The sequence below is a fragment of the Bombina bombina genome, chromosome 6, assembly GCF_027579735.1.
Source record: "Bombina bombina isolate aBomBom1 chromosome 6, aBomBom1.pri, whole genome shotgun sequence".
NCBI classification, from domain to species: domain Eukaryota; kingdom Metazoa; phylum Chordata; class Amphibia; order Anura; family Bombinatoridae; genus Bombina; species Bombina bombina.
In genome coordinates, this window is record NC_069504.1 from 1,033,032,128 (window position 1) to 1,033,051,177 (window position 19,050).

General features: G+C 37.1%; 1 protein-coding gene across 1 annotated transcript; it reads right to left on the reverse strand.

The window, feature by feature from the left end:
• Positions 1-845: 845 nt before the first annotated feature.
• Positions 846-8,884, reverse strand: FABP6 (fatty acid binding protein 6). The gene is made up of 4 exons (XM_053716223.1): positions 8,815-8,884; positions 8,332-8,504; positions 2,720-2,809; positions 846-899 (listed from the first exon to the last, which is right to left on the reverse strand). The coding sequence occupies exons 1-4, from the start codon at positions 8,879-8,881 to the stop codon at positions 846-848; spliced, it is 384 nt and encodes a 127-aa protein (XP_053572198.1). The 5' UTR covers positions 8,882-8,884.
• Between the last annotated feature and the right edge of the window lie 10,166 nt (positions 8,885-19,050).

The window sequence follows — 19,050 nt, forward strand, 5'->3', positions numbered from 1 at the left end:
AGTCAATGGGAGCATGACCTGCATCAGCAACATTTGTTAGACATTGGTCCTCTTTGATATAACACTTTAAAAGCTGTATTAGGGAGGTAGAGAACCACTACCTGAGGAAAAATGTTGCGTATATACCCAATTTGCATAATTTGCCTATCCCTATGTATAATGTCATTGTTTTTCAACGAAGGACTCTTTGATGCTTTTACATTTAAATTGTTCCAGGCCTTTCTACTTTCAATGTTTGTAACAATAAGATAAAAGTAAAGGTGCATCTAATTATTCTGCGGCTTATTGTTCACACTGTAAATATCCAACTCTGTGTTTATGGCATTATTGATTGTTGATTTTAAGGTTGGCATTTTTGAGAATACATATTTATTCTTTATAGTATATACAGTATATTAAAGACGTAAAAAGATATGCTTAAATTAGTCATATAAACTAGGTACTGGAAAAAAGTTATCCCCCAACCCCCCAAACCAACAATTTTAGCTTTAGCACATATATTTCTAACTTGTGGCCAAGGGCATGTTGAGGGGTCATGTACCCCACTAGTCAATCAAGGATAATTGATTTTTAAGGAAATACATAAACAATTTGAAACACATAAGCGTGTATCCAGTATCCAGTGCGCCATATAACAACCCCCCCAAAATTTGCTGACCCCTCATTCATGATGGACAAAATATGCTGATTCCATCCAAACTATATTTCCATGCATATAATTCTGTAAACCTCTCCTACTTTATGTTTATCTGTAACCTTCTGAAAATACAAAAATAAGACACCATAAAAACAAGCTCTCTAGAAAAAAGTGTATTTATTTGAATATAAAACAGTATATTTTTGGTTTATGCCACTTTCTTGCTGGTTCTTACGAAGGTGATACCACCCGCTACTGATGTCTGTAAAGAAGAAAAAAAATAATAAGATATTTACTTGAATATTCATACATTATAAAAGTAATTTAAAGGACTGCACCCCAAGTTCAGGCTCGAAATAAACATTAAACTCAAAATTGAATTGCCCATCAAATGCTTAAAGGGACACTGAACCCAATTTTTTTCTTTCATGATTCAGATAGAGCATGCAATTTTAAGCAACTTTCTAATTTACTTCTATTATCAATTTTAATTCGTTCTCTTGCTATCTTTATTTGAAAAAGAAGGCATCTCAGCTAAGGAGCCAGCAAATGTTTGCTTCAGTACCATGGACAGCATTTGTTTATTGGTGCTGACCAATCAGCAAGGACAACCCAGGTTGTTCACCAAAAATGGGCCGGCATCTAAACTTACATTCTTGCTTTTCAAATAAACATACCAAGAGAATGAAGAAAATTTGATAATAGGAGTAAATTAGAAAGTTGCTTAAAAATGCATGCTCTATGTGAATCACGAAAGAAAATTTTTGAGTACAGTGTCCCTTTAAAGAGATATGAAACCCATTTTTTTTTCATGATTCAGATAGAGCATGCAATTTTAAGCAACTTTCTAATTTACTCCTATTATATGTAACAAATCATTTAATAATTATTTTATAGAAATAGGTGAAATTCCTATGTAATTCACTTAGAAACAAATATTCTTTAAATTTTAATATATATATTTCTATATATCTGCATATATTCATATAGATATATAGGTATATGTATATGTTTTACAAAAAATAATCATATTAATATAGAAATATATATTTAAAAATAAAGTTTTCTTCTAGTGAAGAACATAGTAATGTTAAGTATTCCTAACGCACCTTCAGCTTTAGCACAGTTGATCTAGTGCAGTTTCGGGTTAGCGCGCAAGCAATAACTAATTTTTTTGTAGTGCCCCCCCCCATAGAAGTCTATAAGGAGAGGGAGTTAGTATGGCCACAATATATGAAGTGCTGAAGTTAGCGTGCCTGGGTTTTTCGCTCGTGCAATAACTTTTTACTTTCAACTTGTAATACCAGCGTTAATGCAGCTACGCTAATTGTTTACTTTGATCACTTGAGTGGGAAAAAATATTAGCATGCCCTTAGTTTTTATGCAAATGTTTTGCAATACAAAGCTCACTGATATATTCTGCATAAATACATTTCTTTAATGTTGCTTTAAAAGTAGCTACTTTTTAGGTTTTTTAGACTTTTCTGTTAAAGGGACATAATACTCATATGCTAAATCACAGGACAGGAAAATATCACCTGAGCATTTTACCTCACAATTTCTTCAGCTCAGCAGAGTAAGTTCTGTGTAAAAAGTTATAATTCAGCTGCTGCCCAGCTGCAGAAAAAAAAATAAAAAAATGAAGAAATGAAGAGCAGCCAATCAGCATCAACAGTGCTGAGGTCATGAACTCTTTTACTGTGATCTCATGAGATTTGACTTAACTCTCATGAGATTTCATGGTAAACTTCCTTAAACTGAATAGGGAAATAAGATGAGTGTTCACGAAGCTCGCTCCTTTGCCTGTCCCGGGACAGATATACTGATTTGCTGCTTAGAAGTCCTTTACAATGGGATGTGGCTACTGAGGAACTTTTGAGGTAAAATATCTTTCTTTTTTACATAGAGATGTCCAGGTGATATTTTCTAATCAGCTTTTTACAGCTATGCTGCCTCACTTTCAAGTGTTTCAACATTTGGGTATCATGGCCCTTTAAATAATTTAATACATTTTATTATCATTATTATTATTATTTCACATAGTAAAGTTTCCTATGCAAGAGACAAAATCTAATCTCTCACCTCAACCAGTTTTCCATTAACAATCTCCGAGGTATGATGATATTTTCCAAAATCCACAACTAGTTTTCCACCTTTCAGCTCGACAGTTGCCTGAAATGAAAAATTCAAAAATAAATTAAAATTGTAATGCTGAGTAATTCAGTCACACTGCTATTCCTGTAAAATAATGAGCCATCTATGCAGTAGTAAATTCTACTGGGACCACCACAATAAATGCAACCACAACTATACTAATTAAATATCTGTCACAATGTACTGACTCTCCCACTCACAAAGATGGTCACACCCTCAATCTGATTTTCAGCTATCGATGCATCTCAAATTTCACAAACTCCCCTTTTCCTCTTTCTGACCAATCCATCATCTCCTCACTTGCAACATCACATCCCTCCCTACAACTCCCCCTCCCTCTACCCCTCACACAAAACTTCAGAGAAGCACTAAGTCATTAGATCAGCAACAGCTCGCTAGCTCTCTCGAATCTTTCCTCTCTTCCATCCCCTCCTTTTCATGCCCTGACCAATCTATCTGCCACTATAACTCCACCCTTACATCGGTCATTGACAATCTGGCCCCACCTACCATTGCTCAGTAACCACTCTCTCATCCTCAGCCCTGGCATACTCCTCTGACACGGTACCTACACAGATGTTTTCCGGTACTACCGACACTGGAGTTCAGCTGACTTTTTTCACTACAAGTTAATTTCCTACTATTCTGCCCTTAATCTTTATAAGCAACTATACTTCTCTACTCTCATCTCTACTCTTTCCTCTAACCCAAAACATCTGTTTCCATGTTTAATACACTTCTCCGCGCACCCCCACCTCCTACTACAACTTCTCTCTCAGCTCAAGATTTTGCCAGCCACTTCAATAACAAAATTGACTCCATCAGATATGAAATCAGCTCTCAAAATACTACCAATCTCTCATCCCTTCAAAATTTCACAATCATCCAAAACCCAAATAGCAATAAATTTAGCCTTTTTTCCCCCTGTTACAGAGGAAGAAGTTTCTGCCCTTATACTGTCCTCGCACCTCACTATCTGTCCCCTCGACCCCATCCCCTCACAGCTACTCCTCTCCCTATCTTCTACCCTTACCCCTATACTCACATACATCTTCAACCTCTCCCTCAGCACTGGTATATTTTCATCATCTCTAAAACATGCACTGGTCACACCTATCCTCAAAAAACCTTCTCTTGATCCAACCTCCCCATCCAACTACCGTCCTATCTCCCTACTTCCTCTTGCCTCAAAGCTCTTTGAAAAGCTAGTATATGCACGTCTATCCCATTTCCTTACACTAAACTCTCTTCTTGACCCACTGCAATCTGGATTTTGTCCCATCATTCAACAGAGACCGCAATTGTCAAGGTTACCAACTACCTACTTACAGCAAAATCCAAAGGCCGCTTCTCTCTGCTTATCCTCCTTGATCTGTCTGCAGCCTTTGATACTGTTGACCGCCATGTTTTGCTACAAACCCTCCAATCCTTTGGCATCTGCGTCACAGCTCTCTCATGGTTCTCTTCCTATCTATCTAATCGTACTTTTAGTGTAGCCTTCTCTGGAGCATCCTCAATTTTCAATCTATACGTCATCATTAGGTTCCTTAATAAAGTCCCATGGGTTTCAATACCATTTGTAAGCTGATGATCCCCAAATCTATCTCTCTGTTCCAGACCTACCTCCTTCCTTACTAATGGGTGTCACTAACTGTATTTCTCATATCTCATCTTGGATATCCTCTACCTTAAGCTAAATCTCTCCAAAACTGAACCACTTATTTTTCCAACTTCCTCCAAAATCTCCATCCCCCAATTTTCTATAACTGTTGATAATTCCATCATTACCCCTACCCCGCATGCCTGCTGTCTTGGGGTCACACTTGACTCAGACCTTTCTTTCACATTCAGTCCTTGGCTAAAGCCTGCCGCTTCCACCTTAAAACCATCTCTAAAATTAGACATTTCCTTACACAAGACACAACTAAGATTTTAATCCACTCTCTCATCCTTTCCCGCCTCGACTATTTCAACTCCGTCCTCTCTGTTCTCCCTAGCTGCCGCTCAGCTCCTTTACAATCCATAATGAATGCCTCTGCCAGGCTCATCTTCCTTACATGTCGCTCTTCATCTGCTGCACCTCTCTGCCAATCCCTTCACTGGCTTCCTCTTGACTACAGGATTAAGCACAAAATCATCACTCTGACATACAAAGCCCTCAACTGCACTGATCCCCCTACATTTCAGACCTTGTCTCCAGATACTCTCCCTCCCGTCCCCTTCGCTCTGCTCACAATCTCCTACTCTACTCCTCTCTTGTTACTTCCTCACATTCCCGTTTACAGTACTTCTCCAGACTGGCTTCCATCTTGTGGAACTCCCTGCCTCGCTCCACAAGACTCTCCCCTAGTTTTCACAGCTTAACGTGCTCCCTAAAGACTCTACTATTCAGGGATGCATACAACCTACACTAACCTTTCCTAACTCCATTGCTTTCCCCTTGAACCTCTTAGAATGTTAGCCTATGAGCCCAACTGTTTGTAGATCGCCTTCATAAGAGCTGACTACAACATTGCAACTTTTGGCAGGGCCCTCTACCCATTTTATCCCTGTGAATGTTATCCTGTATACCAACTATGTTTATAGCACTGCAGAATCTGTTGGCGCTCTACAAATACCTGATAATAATAAAATAAAAGACAACATTGTAGAACGCATTTTGTCTTACTTGTACTCCCTATTTGTTTTTTTCACACATATATACAGCTTCAGCCCAACAAAATGCTGGGGCCTATAAACATCAGCTAATAAGTTATGTATGATAAGATTTAAGTTTATCATTATATGATACAACTTTGTAACCCATTATAGGCCAGGTTACATGTGGAGTGCTAGTTAACGATCCCGCTCAAGCGCTAAATGCGCTAGAAGTAAGATTTTTGTACGCATCGGGTTGCGCTTATATTATGAGTTGAAAGTTTTCGTTTGCTGGCGCTAACCCGACCAGTGCAAAAAGCCAAAATTACAATATTGCATGCGTGTTCATGTATTCCCCTATAGAAGTCAATGGAGAAAAAAAAGTGGAAACACCCCACTCTCGCGCAAACCGGATCACATATTCTCATGTGTGCTAACCCAACATAAAAATATGAATATTTCACATTCCAATGTTCTGCACATAACAGAATATGTTCTAATTATTCATAAATAAATATTTCTACATATATCTGATGGGGTTTTTTGTACATTATATAGCTATACCTATATATATACTGTATATATATATATATATATATATATATATACACATGATTATATATAGGTATAGATATATACAGATATATATATATATATATAGGAATATCTACTTAGAAATACTTAAAACATATTCTGCTATGTGCAGAACATATGAATGTGACATATTTGCAGTAAATACATAGTTAAAACCTTTATTAAAAAATAATATTGAATAAATATGCTTTTTTATGTTTTCATCTACTTAACTGCAAAGGGTTCTTATTCACCTCTATATTTTTGTCTATATATGTGTACATATGTATTTATGTGTTTATATGTGTATATATGTATTATAAAGAGTCTGAACTTGAAATGAGTAGAAGATTTTTTTCTGACCTATTCCAAAGTTATGTCTATTTCCACTAATCCTGTATCATGTGACAGCCATTAGCCTATCAAAAATGCATATACGAATATTCTGCAAATTCTTGCATATGCTCAGTAGGAGCTGGTGACTCAAAAAGGGTAAATATAAAAAGACTGTGCACATTTTGTTAATGAAAGTAAACTAGTAAACTGAAATGTTAATTAAAATTGCATGCTCTATCAGAATCATTAAAGCTTAATTTTGACTTGAGTGTCCCTTTAAACTGGGCAGTTGGTACTTATATATATATAAACAAGTTTAAGTAGTTGAGGTTAGCATATGGCTGACAGAGGCTGCAGGGCCATAGATTGGATCTGATTTGGACATTTAGTATACAAGTGCTACAGAACCATGGATCTGAGGCTATGGGGTAGATTTAACATAGTGCGAGAGGACATGATATGATGTAGTGTATCATGTCTGCTGAACATTGATAAATGCCGACAGCATACTCTGTTGGCATTTATCATTGCACCAGCAATTCTTGTGAACTGTTGGTGCAATGCCGCACCCCGCAGATTCGCGGCCAATTGGCCGCTAGCAGGGGGGTGTTAATCAACCCGATAGTATTCGATTGGGTTGATTTCTATCCGCGGCCTCAGAGCAGGCGGACAAGTTATGGAGCAGCAGTCTTTAGACCACTGCTTCATAACTTCTGTTTCCGGCGAGCCAGAAGGCTCACGCAGAAACAGGGGCATCAATATCCATACGGAGCATGATAAGTCGGCCCCCTTATGTAGATATTTAGGGGATGAAGGCCATGGGTCTGAGCTGAAATCTGACATAGGATACATGGGCTAAAGAACTGAGGTTTGATGTTGGCATAAAGTTTAAAGGATCTGTAGGGTTATGGAGCGGATCTGATAATAGCATACAGTTCACTGGGGCTTCAAGACAATGAGGTTGAACCTGAAGACCAATATGGGCATAGAACTGAGAAGGCCTTATGGGCAATTGAGTCTGTTTTATGGTCTGATATGGACATTTGACTCTCAGAGGAGGATACAGTGCCACAAGGTCTGCTAAAAGTCTGATCCCAGCCCCACATACTTTTTAACCTTTAGCCACCTGGTATGGTCAGATTTCATGCTTTATTTTTTGTTTTAAATAAACCAAACTTGAATATGGGTGCCGTATCATGTTAGTATATTTTAGGCAAAATGTATGTCATTTTAAAAATGGTTGAACAACACAAATAATTAGATAGATGTAATTTCTTTGTATACTAATGGTGATACACTAACCATAGCTAGAAAGTGATGAAATAATTTATATGACTGCGTGACTATGGCTATAATGATGTCAGTAAAAAGTGTGTGCTCTTCTGGGATAAAGCTGAGTGTGAATGAATACTAACACATTAATGCAGGTGAGTGAATACAACAGAATAAGTGTTACTAATAAATCTGGGCTGTAAAATAATATGACAGTTAAGTGTATATTGATACTGGATAGGTGGATAGCTTTTCAGGACAGTGTATTGCAATTCATTGCTGCTGATGGGTTGGCTGAAGTAGTAATCCTGCCCCTGGTCTGACATAACAGTACAGTGTACACAGGAAGAAAGAACAATGTAAGTGTATTCATTTAATAATTAACATCTCAAGGATAGTATTAGACGTGTTTGAAATGTACAGCATTGCACAACGATATTATTCTACTTTTTAGGCTGGTGGCACAAAAATGCTTCCTTTAAGTTAATCATTGCTAGATTTGTTCTGTATGTCTTTGCTCTTAGTGTTATTGGTGTCATGCATGATGTCATTCACCATACCATCATATAGTAGCAAATCTCATACATATTAAAAGTCATTGCTCTAAGAACAATTACTCATTATTTGAAATTTATATCTGAACGTTTTAAATATCGCAATTTCCCTTTAAAAACTGATTTGTATGCCAACTTATTACACATGCAGATTAGAAAGATACTTACTTTAAACTTTTTACCACTCACAGTCTCCATTTCTGACTCTTGACCTACGGTGAACTTGTTGGTTGTAGTGTGACCTGGGTACAACTGGGACCAGGTGAAGTCATTGCCGCTATGAACAACTTCTGTGGTAAACTTGAAATTTCTCCCCTTTTCAATGACATCCGAGGGAATACCTAAAGCAAAAAATAAACCATATGTGTCAAGTCATATAAGTCCAAAGATTATTGTAAAGCAAGTCAGCTACACAATCAAACAAGGACAAAATAAACCAAAATAGTTTTTTTTAATAAATGTAATTCATTTAGTTACTGCCAAACTACAGTTTCTCAAAAGTGAAACATTACAATTACTATTACTGAATAACTTTTATTACTATGGAACAATAAAATATACTTATTATCAGTATTAAATCTCACAGAGAAATGGTAATACCTTATGTAAATTACTTAATCACCACTCTTTATTAACGTAGACAATACATACCAATAGCCTTCATAAACTCATCATAGTTTTGTTGACTTTCCACCTCGTACTTCCCAGTGAAAGACATGATTTTGTTGAATGATGAAGAATTCTGTTGAAATATTAAGAGCACACAGCTTTATATATACACACGTACCCTGGGCAGTTTTGGTCAGCACTGTGTTTCTCTCCACTCCCAGCTTAATAAAGTTGATTACTCATCGCAATTGATGTTATTGACCCAAAAGCCGAGTAGCAAGTTTGTCCTTGAATATAATAATCTTACACATACAAGGACACAGTGGAAACTTCCTCTTCACTAAAAGTATATTTACTCAAAGCTTATTCTTACTGTGAGTTTGAATAAAGTAAAGTTTAAAATCCATAGAAAATAAACTAGTGCTTAGTTTAAAAACATGCTCAATCAATGATTGCTTATGACTTATCACAGTGTACAAATCTTAGACCTTTCTAGCAAAACTAATCCTAAAAATATTAGTGAAAAGTGATTTAAATAGTTTTTTTTTGGTGATATTTGTTTTGTGAAAAGATAAAAAAGTGAATTCTGATATTTTAGGGCAGAATTCTAAGATCTGTGAATCTTCTATAATGGTCATTACAAATATGTCTTATAATGGTGTGTAGATTCCACTGCAAAAGTAACTAGATGCTAGTGAGGTAAAGCAAAGGGATTAGAGTTTGCAAGATGGAACACATTTTGTACATAAGTGTAGCTGAGTGATAAAGACACACTTAATTGTGGTAAAATGTGGCACTGGTTGCAAAATACTTTTAATCCTTTTTTGGCTGTTTACTAAAACTTCCCTGATTTTGAAATAATGTTGCTACAGTCACATGGTTCCCGAGGATTTTCATCTCTTACCTACGTTTCTATTATACAAGGAATTACTTTATTTGAGTGTAATCCCTCAAGGGTTAACTTTACTATGTAGTGTGATCTACATTAAGACAGATTGGATTTGTCAATTGTGCAGCTGTGGCCCAGATGAACTATGGGTCTAATTATGAGCCTCCTTAGGTCATCTACATCATATGTTGGAAGATTGGAGAGAACATTCATGGATTTGGAGCCTTAAAGGGACATTTAAGTAAAAATTAAACTTTTGTGGGGGCGGAGACTGCTATCTATGTAGCAGTCACATGTTTGAGCTGCTCCTCAATCTGGCTTAATTTCATCGAAATATGAGAGATAACTGACCATCCTTCCGGCGCGGAGCGGGTGCATCTTCAAGACATCTGATGCGGAGCATCCTCTTCATCTTACGGACTAACGACGAATGAAGGTACCTTTAAAGATGGCGTCCCTTAGATTCCGATTGGCTGATAGAATTCTATCAGCCAATCGGAATTAAGGTAGAAAAAATCCTATTGGCTGATGCAATCAGCCAATAGGATTGAAATTCCATCCTATTGACTCACTGGATCAGCCAATAGGATTGAGCTTGCATTCTATTGGCTGTTCCAATCAGCCAATGGAATGAGAGCTCAATCCTATTGACTGATCCAATCAGCCAATAGGATTTTTTCTACCTTAATTCCGATTGGCTGATAGAATTCTATCAGCCAATCAGAATCTAATGGACGCCATCTTGAATGATGTCATTTAAAGGTACCTTCATTCGTCATTAGTCCGTCGGATGAAGAGGATGCTCCGCCTCGGATGTTTTGAAGATGGACCCGCTCCGCGCCGGAAGATAGAAGATTTTGAAGATAGAAGATGCCATCTGGATGAAGGCTTCTGCCCGTCTAGAGGACCACTTCTGCCGGCTTCGTTGAGGACATCTTGCCGCTTGGATGAAGACTTCTCCCAGTAAGTGATTCTTCGGGGGTTAGTGTTAGGATTTTTTTAAGGGTGTATTGGTGTCATATCATCTGCCCCTTTAAGAGGCAAAACCTCAGTCTTTAGGATCACCTATTTAAGGAGGAGCTTTTCCTCTCACAAACTGCTTGATTATTACATGAGACTGGTAATGTTTTGACTATCTCCTGTATGGTTAAGATATACATTCACCTAATATCTTCTTTCAAGCTTTAACTTCATAAGGGGATTTGCTGAAAACTGAACTACCTTCATTGTTTAAACTCCCAGCTACAAAGGATACTCTTTCATTACCTTTTCACAAACGCCTGTCTAACTAGTTTGCAGCTGTACTACCTACTCCGTTCCAGGCTGCTGCCGACTCCACACAGTGTGAAAGCTGAAAACCTGAAGTCATCATCCGGACTCTCTCAGCGTGTAGTCGCACATACCGCAGCTCCTCACTGAGCGGGGTCTCATCAGACTGTTTACCCGGCAAGACGGAACACAAACGGATTCTTGTGACACTTATCCAGCACGAAGTTATGAGTCATACTGGAAGAAAGGCTTGACTAATAACAGCAAGTATCTGACTTTAGTTATATTAATCCTATTACTATTACTATTATCAATACTGTTATTCAAGCGCTAATTGCATATTCTTCATTACTGAACTTTCCTTGCAACTATAACTGTGTGTAAACTTTTCAAAGGACTTCCTATATACTAAATCGTTATATTATAACACAGGATTGTTCATTTTCACTTTTGCATAAAGCTTAGTAATAGAGAAACATTTTACCTTCAGTTTCCTGATAAAAGGAATCCTTACTTAATACTTGCCTGTGGATTCTAATGCTAATAAGGTTTACTAATCTTAATCCTATTCATTACACTCTTATTCTTCATTGAGAGTTGTCAAAATAGGAATACCTACATATTCACATATTTAATTACTTCAAAGCTTAAGAGAAGTGCAGGGTTATTGCAGTATAATCAAGCCCAAAAGAAACCTTACATGGTATAATGGATCCCACAGAAATGGCAAACCAAATAGCCACACTTAACCAGAAAGTTGACATTTTAGCACAAGAATTAAAGAAGTGCAAATTGAGAACAATACACTTAAAAGGATCATGAATGATTTTTTTACCCAAAAATCTACTGATCATCCAGAGCCCCATATTAACTCTCCACAACCCTTTTCAGGGGTTTTCTCTAAATTTCATGAATTCAAAAATTCTTGTTTATTACTGTACAGTATGAAACCTAAAACGTATTGCACAGAGCGCATAAGAGTCTGTACCACAATCTCCTATCTCACTGGGGAACCCAGAGCCTGGGCGGACAGATTTTTTCGAGGTAGGAGATCCTATACTGGATTTTCTAGAAAAAAAAATCACAGCTATGTCGACTCTCTATGAGGACACTAACAAACAGAACACCGCTGAACATAATTTAAGATCCCTAAAACAGGGCAAAAGAGCGGTAGAAGACTATATCACTGAATTCCAGCTCTGGGCGATGGATTCGCAATGGAATTCAGTTAGCTTAAAGAACCAGTTCTGTCTGGGACTGTCGGAACATCTAAAGGATGAGCTCTCCCGTGTAGAGCTACCTGTAACCCTGGATTCTCTCATAAAGATTTGCATCTCCACGGACCGCCGCTATAGAGAAAGAAAGATGGAGAAACAAAATCCAGATCCTTTTGCCAAGAAGTACCATTCAACTCAGTATGACAAACCAAGTACCTCGACTGTTGCCATGGAGATTGGGACCCTCAAGGGGCCTCTAACCCTAGAAGAAAAAACAAGGCGTCGCCTCTCCAACCTATGCTTGTACTGGGACCAACACCTTTTCCAGAGCGAGGCTATGATTGATTCAGATGCCTTTGGGATGTTCATAGACCAAAATGTTGTTACAAAGAATAAAATACCCTGTGTGCTTAAAGAAATACCTGCTTTTGTCAGAGTTATTGATGGTTCTAATTTTCTAAAAGCTCCTATAACCCACCACACCATTCCATTACTCACTACCACTAAATCAGGTCACAAAGAATACATCACTTTTGATATTATACTGGGATCCATACATCCTCTTATTCTTGGTTACCCATGGTTACATAAAAACAACCCAAAAATAGATTGGGTTAAAAACAGTCTTATATTTAATTCTCTTTTCTGCACCTCCACTTGTTATCCTTATACAGAAATAAACCATTCTGAACCCATTTTACCAAAGGAATACATAGAATTTTCAGATGTCTTCAATTTAAAAGATGCTGAAAACCTCCCGCCACACAGGCTGTAAGATTGCACCATAGACACAAAGCCTTGGGCTGTAATATGATTAAGCAGAATTTTCCCCTTATCACAAAAAGAACTACAACATCTAAGGGATTAGTTAGACGAAAACTTACGTAAGGGGTTTATCACGGCTAGTACATCTTCAGCAGCAGCCGGCATATATTTTGTCACTAACAAAGATGGTACCCTTCGACCCATAATTGTTTATAGAGCGTTAAACGCTATAATCATAAAAAAAGATATCCTCTTCCTTTCATCCCCGAGCTTCTCGAAAGGTTAACTGAAGCCAAGATTTTTACCAAATTAGACCTGAAAGGTTCTTATAACCTTATCAGGATAAAGAGCGGGGATGAGTGGAAAATGGCTTTCAGGGCCCGTTATGGGCTTTTTCAATACGTCATGCCTTTTGATCTAACCAACGCACCCGCCACTTTCCAATATTTTATAAATTATATTTTTAAAGATCTTATGGATGTGTGCATGGTAATTTATTTAGATGACATTTTAATCTACTCTCGTAATCAAATAGAACATGTTAAACATGTACGGTGGGTTCTATCTAGATTGAGAGAACATCACCTTTATGCTAAGATGGAGAAGTGTTGTTTCCATGTAAACACAATAAAATTCCTAGGTTATATAATCTCACCTGAGGGTATAAGTATGGACCCTGAGAAGGTTTCAGCCATATTAAATTAGACTACACCATCAACAGTGAAATCCTTACAAAGATTTCTAGGGTTCGCAAACTTCTACAGAAGATTCATTAAGAACTTCTCCACCATAGTTAAACCTCTGACTAAATTAACTGGAAAACAAAGATTTGTTTGGAACGACGAAGCACAAAAAGCATTCCAAATTTTAAAAGATAGGTTCTCTTCAGCCCCCATACTACAATTACCGAACCCTGACTATCAGTATACTTTGGAAGTGGATGCTTCCAACACCGGAATCGGAGCTGTTCTTTCGCAACAAAGCATAGTGAATCCTACAATGCATCCAGTAGCATTCTATTCCAGAACCCTCACTGCACCTGAACAAAACTATTCAGTCGGAGACAAGGAACTACTCGCAATAAAATGCGCCTTGGAAAATTGGAGGCATCTGCTTGAAGGTACCTCAAAACCATTCACAAAAATCTGCAGTACCTCAGGAATAAAAAGACCCTGTCCTCTAGACAGGTTCAATGGGCAATTTTTTTGACAGATTTGAATTTTTAATCACATATCGACCGGGGTCTAAAAATCTAAAGGCTGATGCTCTCTCCCGTTCACTCGAACCCATTAGAGAAGATCAGGAGAAGATGCACATTATCCCACCACATAAATTTGTGGCAAACGCTACTTCATTACACTCTGATATAATAAGAGCTTTATATTCTGACAAGGAAATTCCCTCAAATTGTGTACAAGACCCCATATCTGGTATTTATTTTCACAAAGGACTAACTTATGTTCCCCCTACATTAAGAGATGAACTCATTCAGCAATTTCATGACTCTCCACTGAGTGGTCACCCCGGAATAATAAAGACAAAAGAGTTGCTTGGAAGAACTTTTTGGTGGCCTCAATTAGGACAAGATGTAATCAACTATGTAAGAAATTGTCATACCTGTGCCCGAAACAAAAAAGACCATCACAAACCTTTTGGTCTTATGTGTCCTTTACCAATACCTGAAGTCCCTTGGAGTATGATCGCATTGGACTTCATAGTGGATTTACCACCATCAAACAATTATACCACGATCCAATTGTTATAGATCATCTGACAAAATTGGCCCATTTTCTACCATTGAGATCCATACCCAATGCTTTGACCACAGCAAAAGTTTTTTTCTCTCAAATAGTGAGACTCCACGATCTATCCACATCAATCGTTTCTGACCGTGGAACTCAATTTACCTTGAAATTCTGGAAAGAACTGTGTAGACTCCTGAAAATCACCCCAAGACTGTCCACTGCCTTTCACCCACATTCCAATGGCTTAACCGAACGCACCAATCAAACGTTGGAGCAATACCTGAGATGTTATGTCTCCCATCTACAGTATGATTGGGCAGACTGGATATCACTCGCTGAATTCGCATACAACAATTCTATGAATTCTTCCACAAAAACCTCTGATTTTTATGCTACTTATGGGTATCATCCGAATTCCTTACCAGGCAGGGACCTGATATTCAACAACCCAGCTGTATTAGACTATACCCACAATATTAAGACCACTCTATCTTTGCTAAAAAGACATCTAGAAGAAGCTAAAGCCACTCAAAAATGATACTTTGATACAAAACGATCTATTCCTCCTACCTACAAAATTGGTGATCCTGTATGGTTACATACCAAAAACCTCCGGTTAACCGTACCATGTAAAAAACTGGCTAATCAGTTTATTGGCCCATACACAATCACAAAAGTTATAAACTCGAATGCAATCATTCTTAAACGTCCTCAATCACTAAGAATCCACCCCTCTTTTCATGTTTCTTTATTAAAACCTTATCTTGAACATAAAACACTTACATCCAAGGATACTACTTCTTCCACGATTGCTAACCCAGATCAATTGGACTGGACAAAATACTTGATTCCCGTCAGAGATGGAGGAGAGTGGAATATTTAGTCCACTGGAAGGGTTTTGGCCCCAAGGAGGACTCCTGGATCCCATCTTATGATTTGCATGCTCCTCGTTTACTCTTGGAATTCCATACTAAGTATCCAAATAAACCTAGTGCTGCGAGGAAGTAGGGGGCCTCCTGATTGGGGGGATCTGTCATATCATCTGCCCCTTTAAGAGGGAAAACCTCAGTCTTTAGGATCACCTATTTAAGGAGGAGCTTTTCCTCTCACAAACTGCTTGATTATTGCATGAGACTGGTAATGTTTTCGACTCTCTCCTGTACGGTTAAGATATACATTCACCTAATATCTTCTTTCAAGCTTTTACTTCATAAGGGGATTTGCTGAAAACCGAACTACCTTCATTGTTTGAACTCTCAGCTACAAAGGATACTCTTTCGTTACCTTTTCACAAACGCCTGTCTAACTAGTTTGCAGCTGTACTACCTACTCCGTTCCAGGCTGCTGCCGACTCCACACAGTGTGAAAGCTGAATACCTAATGTCATCATCCGGACTCTCTCAGCGTGCAGTCGAACATACCGCAGCTCCTCACTGAGCGGGGTCTCATCAGACTGTTTACCCGGCAAGTACTAACGGAACACAAACGGATTCTTGTGACACTTATCCAGCACGAAGTTATGAGTCATACTGGAAGAAAGGCTTGACTAATAACCGCAAGTATCTGACTTTAGTTATATTAATCCTATTATTATTATCAACACTGATATTCAAGCGCTAATTGCATATTCCTCATCACTGAACTTTCCTTGCAACTATAACTGTGTGTAAACTTTTCAAAGGACTTCCTATATACTAAATCGTTATATTATAACACAAGATTGTTCATTTTCACTTTTGCATAAAGCTTAGTAATAGAGAAACATTTTACCTTCAGTTTCCTGATAAAAGTAATCCCTGTGAGACTTAATACTTGCCTGTGGATTCTAATGCTAATAAGGTTTACTAATCTGTTAATCCTATTCATTACACTCTTATTCTTCATTGAGAGTTGTCTAAATAGGAATACCTACATATTCACATATTTAATTACTTCAAAGCTTAAGAGAAGTGCAGGGTTATTGCAATTGGGTGGGTTTATTTTTTAGGTTAGGGCTTTGGGCCTGCAGTAGAGCTAAATGCCCTTTTAAGGGCAATGCCCATCCAAATGCCCTTTTCAGGGCAATGGGGAACGTAGGTTTTTTTAGTTAGTATTTTATTTGGGGGGTCGCTTCTGTGGGTGGTGGGTTTACTGTTGGGGGGGTTGTTTGTATTTTTTTTTACAGGTAAAAGAGCTGATTTCTTTGGGGCAATGCCCCGCAAAAGGCCCTTTTAAGGGCTATTGATAGTTTAGGCTAGGGTTTTTTTATTTTGGGGGGCTTTTTTTATTTTGATAGGGCTATTAGATTAGTTGTAATTAGTTTAAATATCTTGTAATTTGTTTTTTATTTTCTGTAATTAAGTGTTTGTTTTTTTGTGATTTAGCTAATTTAATTTATTTAATTGTATTTAATGTAGGTAATTGATTTAATTATAGTGTAGTGTTAGGTGTTAGTGTAACTTAGGTAAGGTTTTATTTTACAGGTAAATTTGTCTTTACTTTAGCTAGGTAGTTATTAAATAGTTAATAACTATTTAATAACTATTCTACCTAGTTAAAATAAATACAAACTTGCCTGTAAAATAAAAATAAACCACAAGCTAGATACAATGTAACTATTAGTTATATTGTAGCTAGCTTAGGGTTTATTTTATAGGTAAGTATTTAGTTTTAAATATGAATAATTTAGATAATAATTGTTTTATTTAGATTTATTTTAATTATATTTAAGTTAGGGGGTGTTAGGGTTAGGGTTAGACTTAGGTTTAGAGGTTAATAAATTTAGAATAGTGGCTGCGATGTTAGGGGGGGCAGATTAGGGGTTAATAAGTATAATGTAGGTGGCTGCGATGTTAGGGGCGGCAGAGTAGGGGTTAATAATATTTAACTAGTGTTTGCGAGGCGGGAGTACGTCGGTTTAAGGGTTAATATGTTTATTCAAGTGGCGGCGATGTTCAGAGCATCAGATTAGGGGTTAAAAAATGTATTATAGTGTTTGCGATGCGGGAGGGCCTCGGTTTAGGGGTTAATAGGTAGTTTATGGGTGTTAGTGTACTTTTTAGCACTTTAGTTATGAGTTTTATGCTACAGCATTGTAGTGTAAAACTCATAATTACTGACTTTAGAATGCGTTAGGAATCTTGGAGGTAGAGGGTGTACCGCTCACTTTTTGTCCTCCCAGGACAAACTCGTAATATCAGCGCTATGGAAGTCCCATAGAAAAAAGACTTTACAAACTTTACGTAAGACGGTTTGCGGTAAGGCCAAAGAAGTGTGTGGTGCCCCTAAACCTGCAAGACTCATAATACCAGTGGTAGGGAAAAAGCAGTGTTAGGACCTGTTAACGCTGCTTTTTCAGCTTAACGCAAAACTCGTAATCTAGCCGACAGTATTAGACTAGAAATACTATTTCGAATTCGAATGTCACATTCGAATTCAAATTTCACATTCGAATTTGAATATTACATTTAAAACACAGTATTAGACTAGAAATATTATTTCAAATTCGAATGTGACATTCAAATTTGAATGTAGCATTTGAATTTGAATATTACATTTATTAAACACAGTTGTAGACTAAAAATACTATTTCAAATTTGAATGTCACATTCGAATTTGAATATTACATTTCGAAATTGAATGTAATACATAGTTAAACATTCTATTATTCGAACACGAAAATAGAATATTAGAATGTTATATAAAACAAACGAATGTATCAAAATTCGTTTTAAATTTCGAATTTTTAGAAACATTCACCCATCCCTACTAAATAGGCTCAGTAGCTGTTGATTGGTGGCTGCACATAGATGCCTTGTTTGATTGGTAGGGATAAGCGAATGTGTTTATATTTAAATTCGAATGTTAGAACGAATGTTATTGTAGAATTTCGATTTACATAATAGAATGTTGATAAGAACAAATATTCTTAAAAATTCTATTATCGAATGTTATTTACAGTTTTTGAATGTCATTTTCGAATTCGAATGTCACTTTCGAATTCGAACGTGACATTCAAATTCGAATGTCACTTTCGAATATTACATTTATAAAACACAATTGTACGCTCAAAATAATATTTCAAATTTGAATGTCACATTCTAATTCGAATGTCACATTCGAATTTAAATATTACATTTATAAAACAGTATTAGGGCTCCATGTACTAAGCTGTCTGCGAGGTCTTCGTCACTATTTCCATCTAAATTTCTACGTGCGGATCAATAACCGTATGTACTATCCCACGAATCCATTGAAAACCTTATATTAACAAACGTCGAGCGAACTTGCCCGCAAATCTTGAATTCTCGTCTTTTTTGTAGCTAGAAAATACTCGCTCGACATAAATCTCGCACAAAACAGTAATTACTAAACTATCTATTTATACGCTCGTGAATTTATCCGCACCTACTAA

What these genes read in the sequence shown, in the direction of transcription:
- FABP6 (XM_053716223.1), bottom strand. Translation starts at nt 8,881, where the DNA reads ATGTCTTTCACTGGGAAGTACGAGGTGGAAAGTCAACAAAACTATGAT. An exon ending in TGAGTGGTAAAAAGTTTAAA is followed by an intron (nt 2,810 to 8,331) that starts GTAAGTATCTTT and finishes TTTTCATTTCAG; the next exon opens with GCAACTGTCGAGCTGAAAGG. An exon ending in TTAATGGAAAACTGGTTGAG is followed by an intron (nt 900 to 2,719) that starts GTGAGAGATTAG and finishes TCTTCTTTACAG; the next exon opens with ACATCAGTAGCGGGTGGTAT.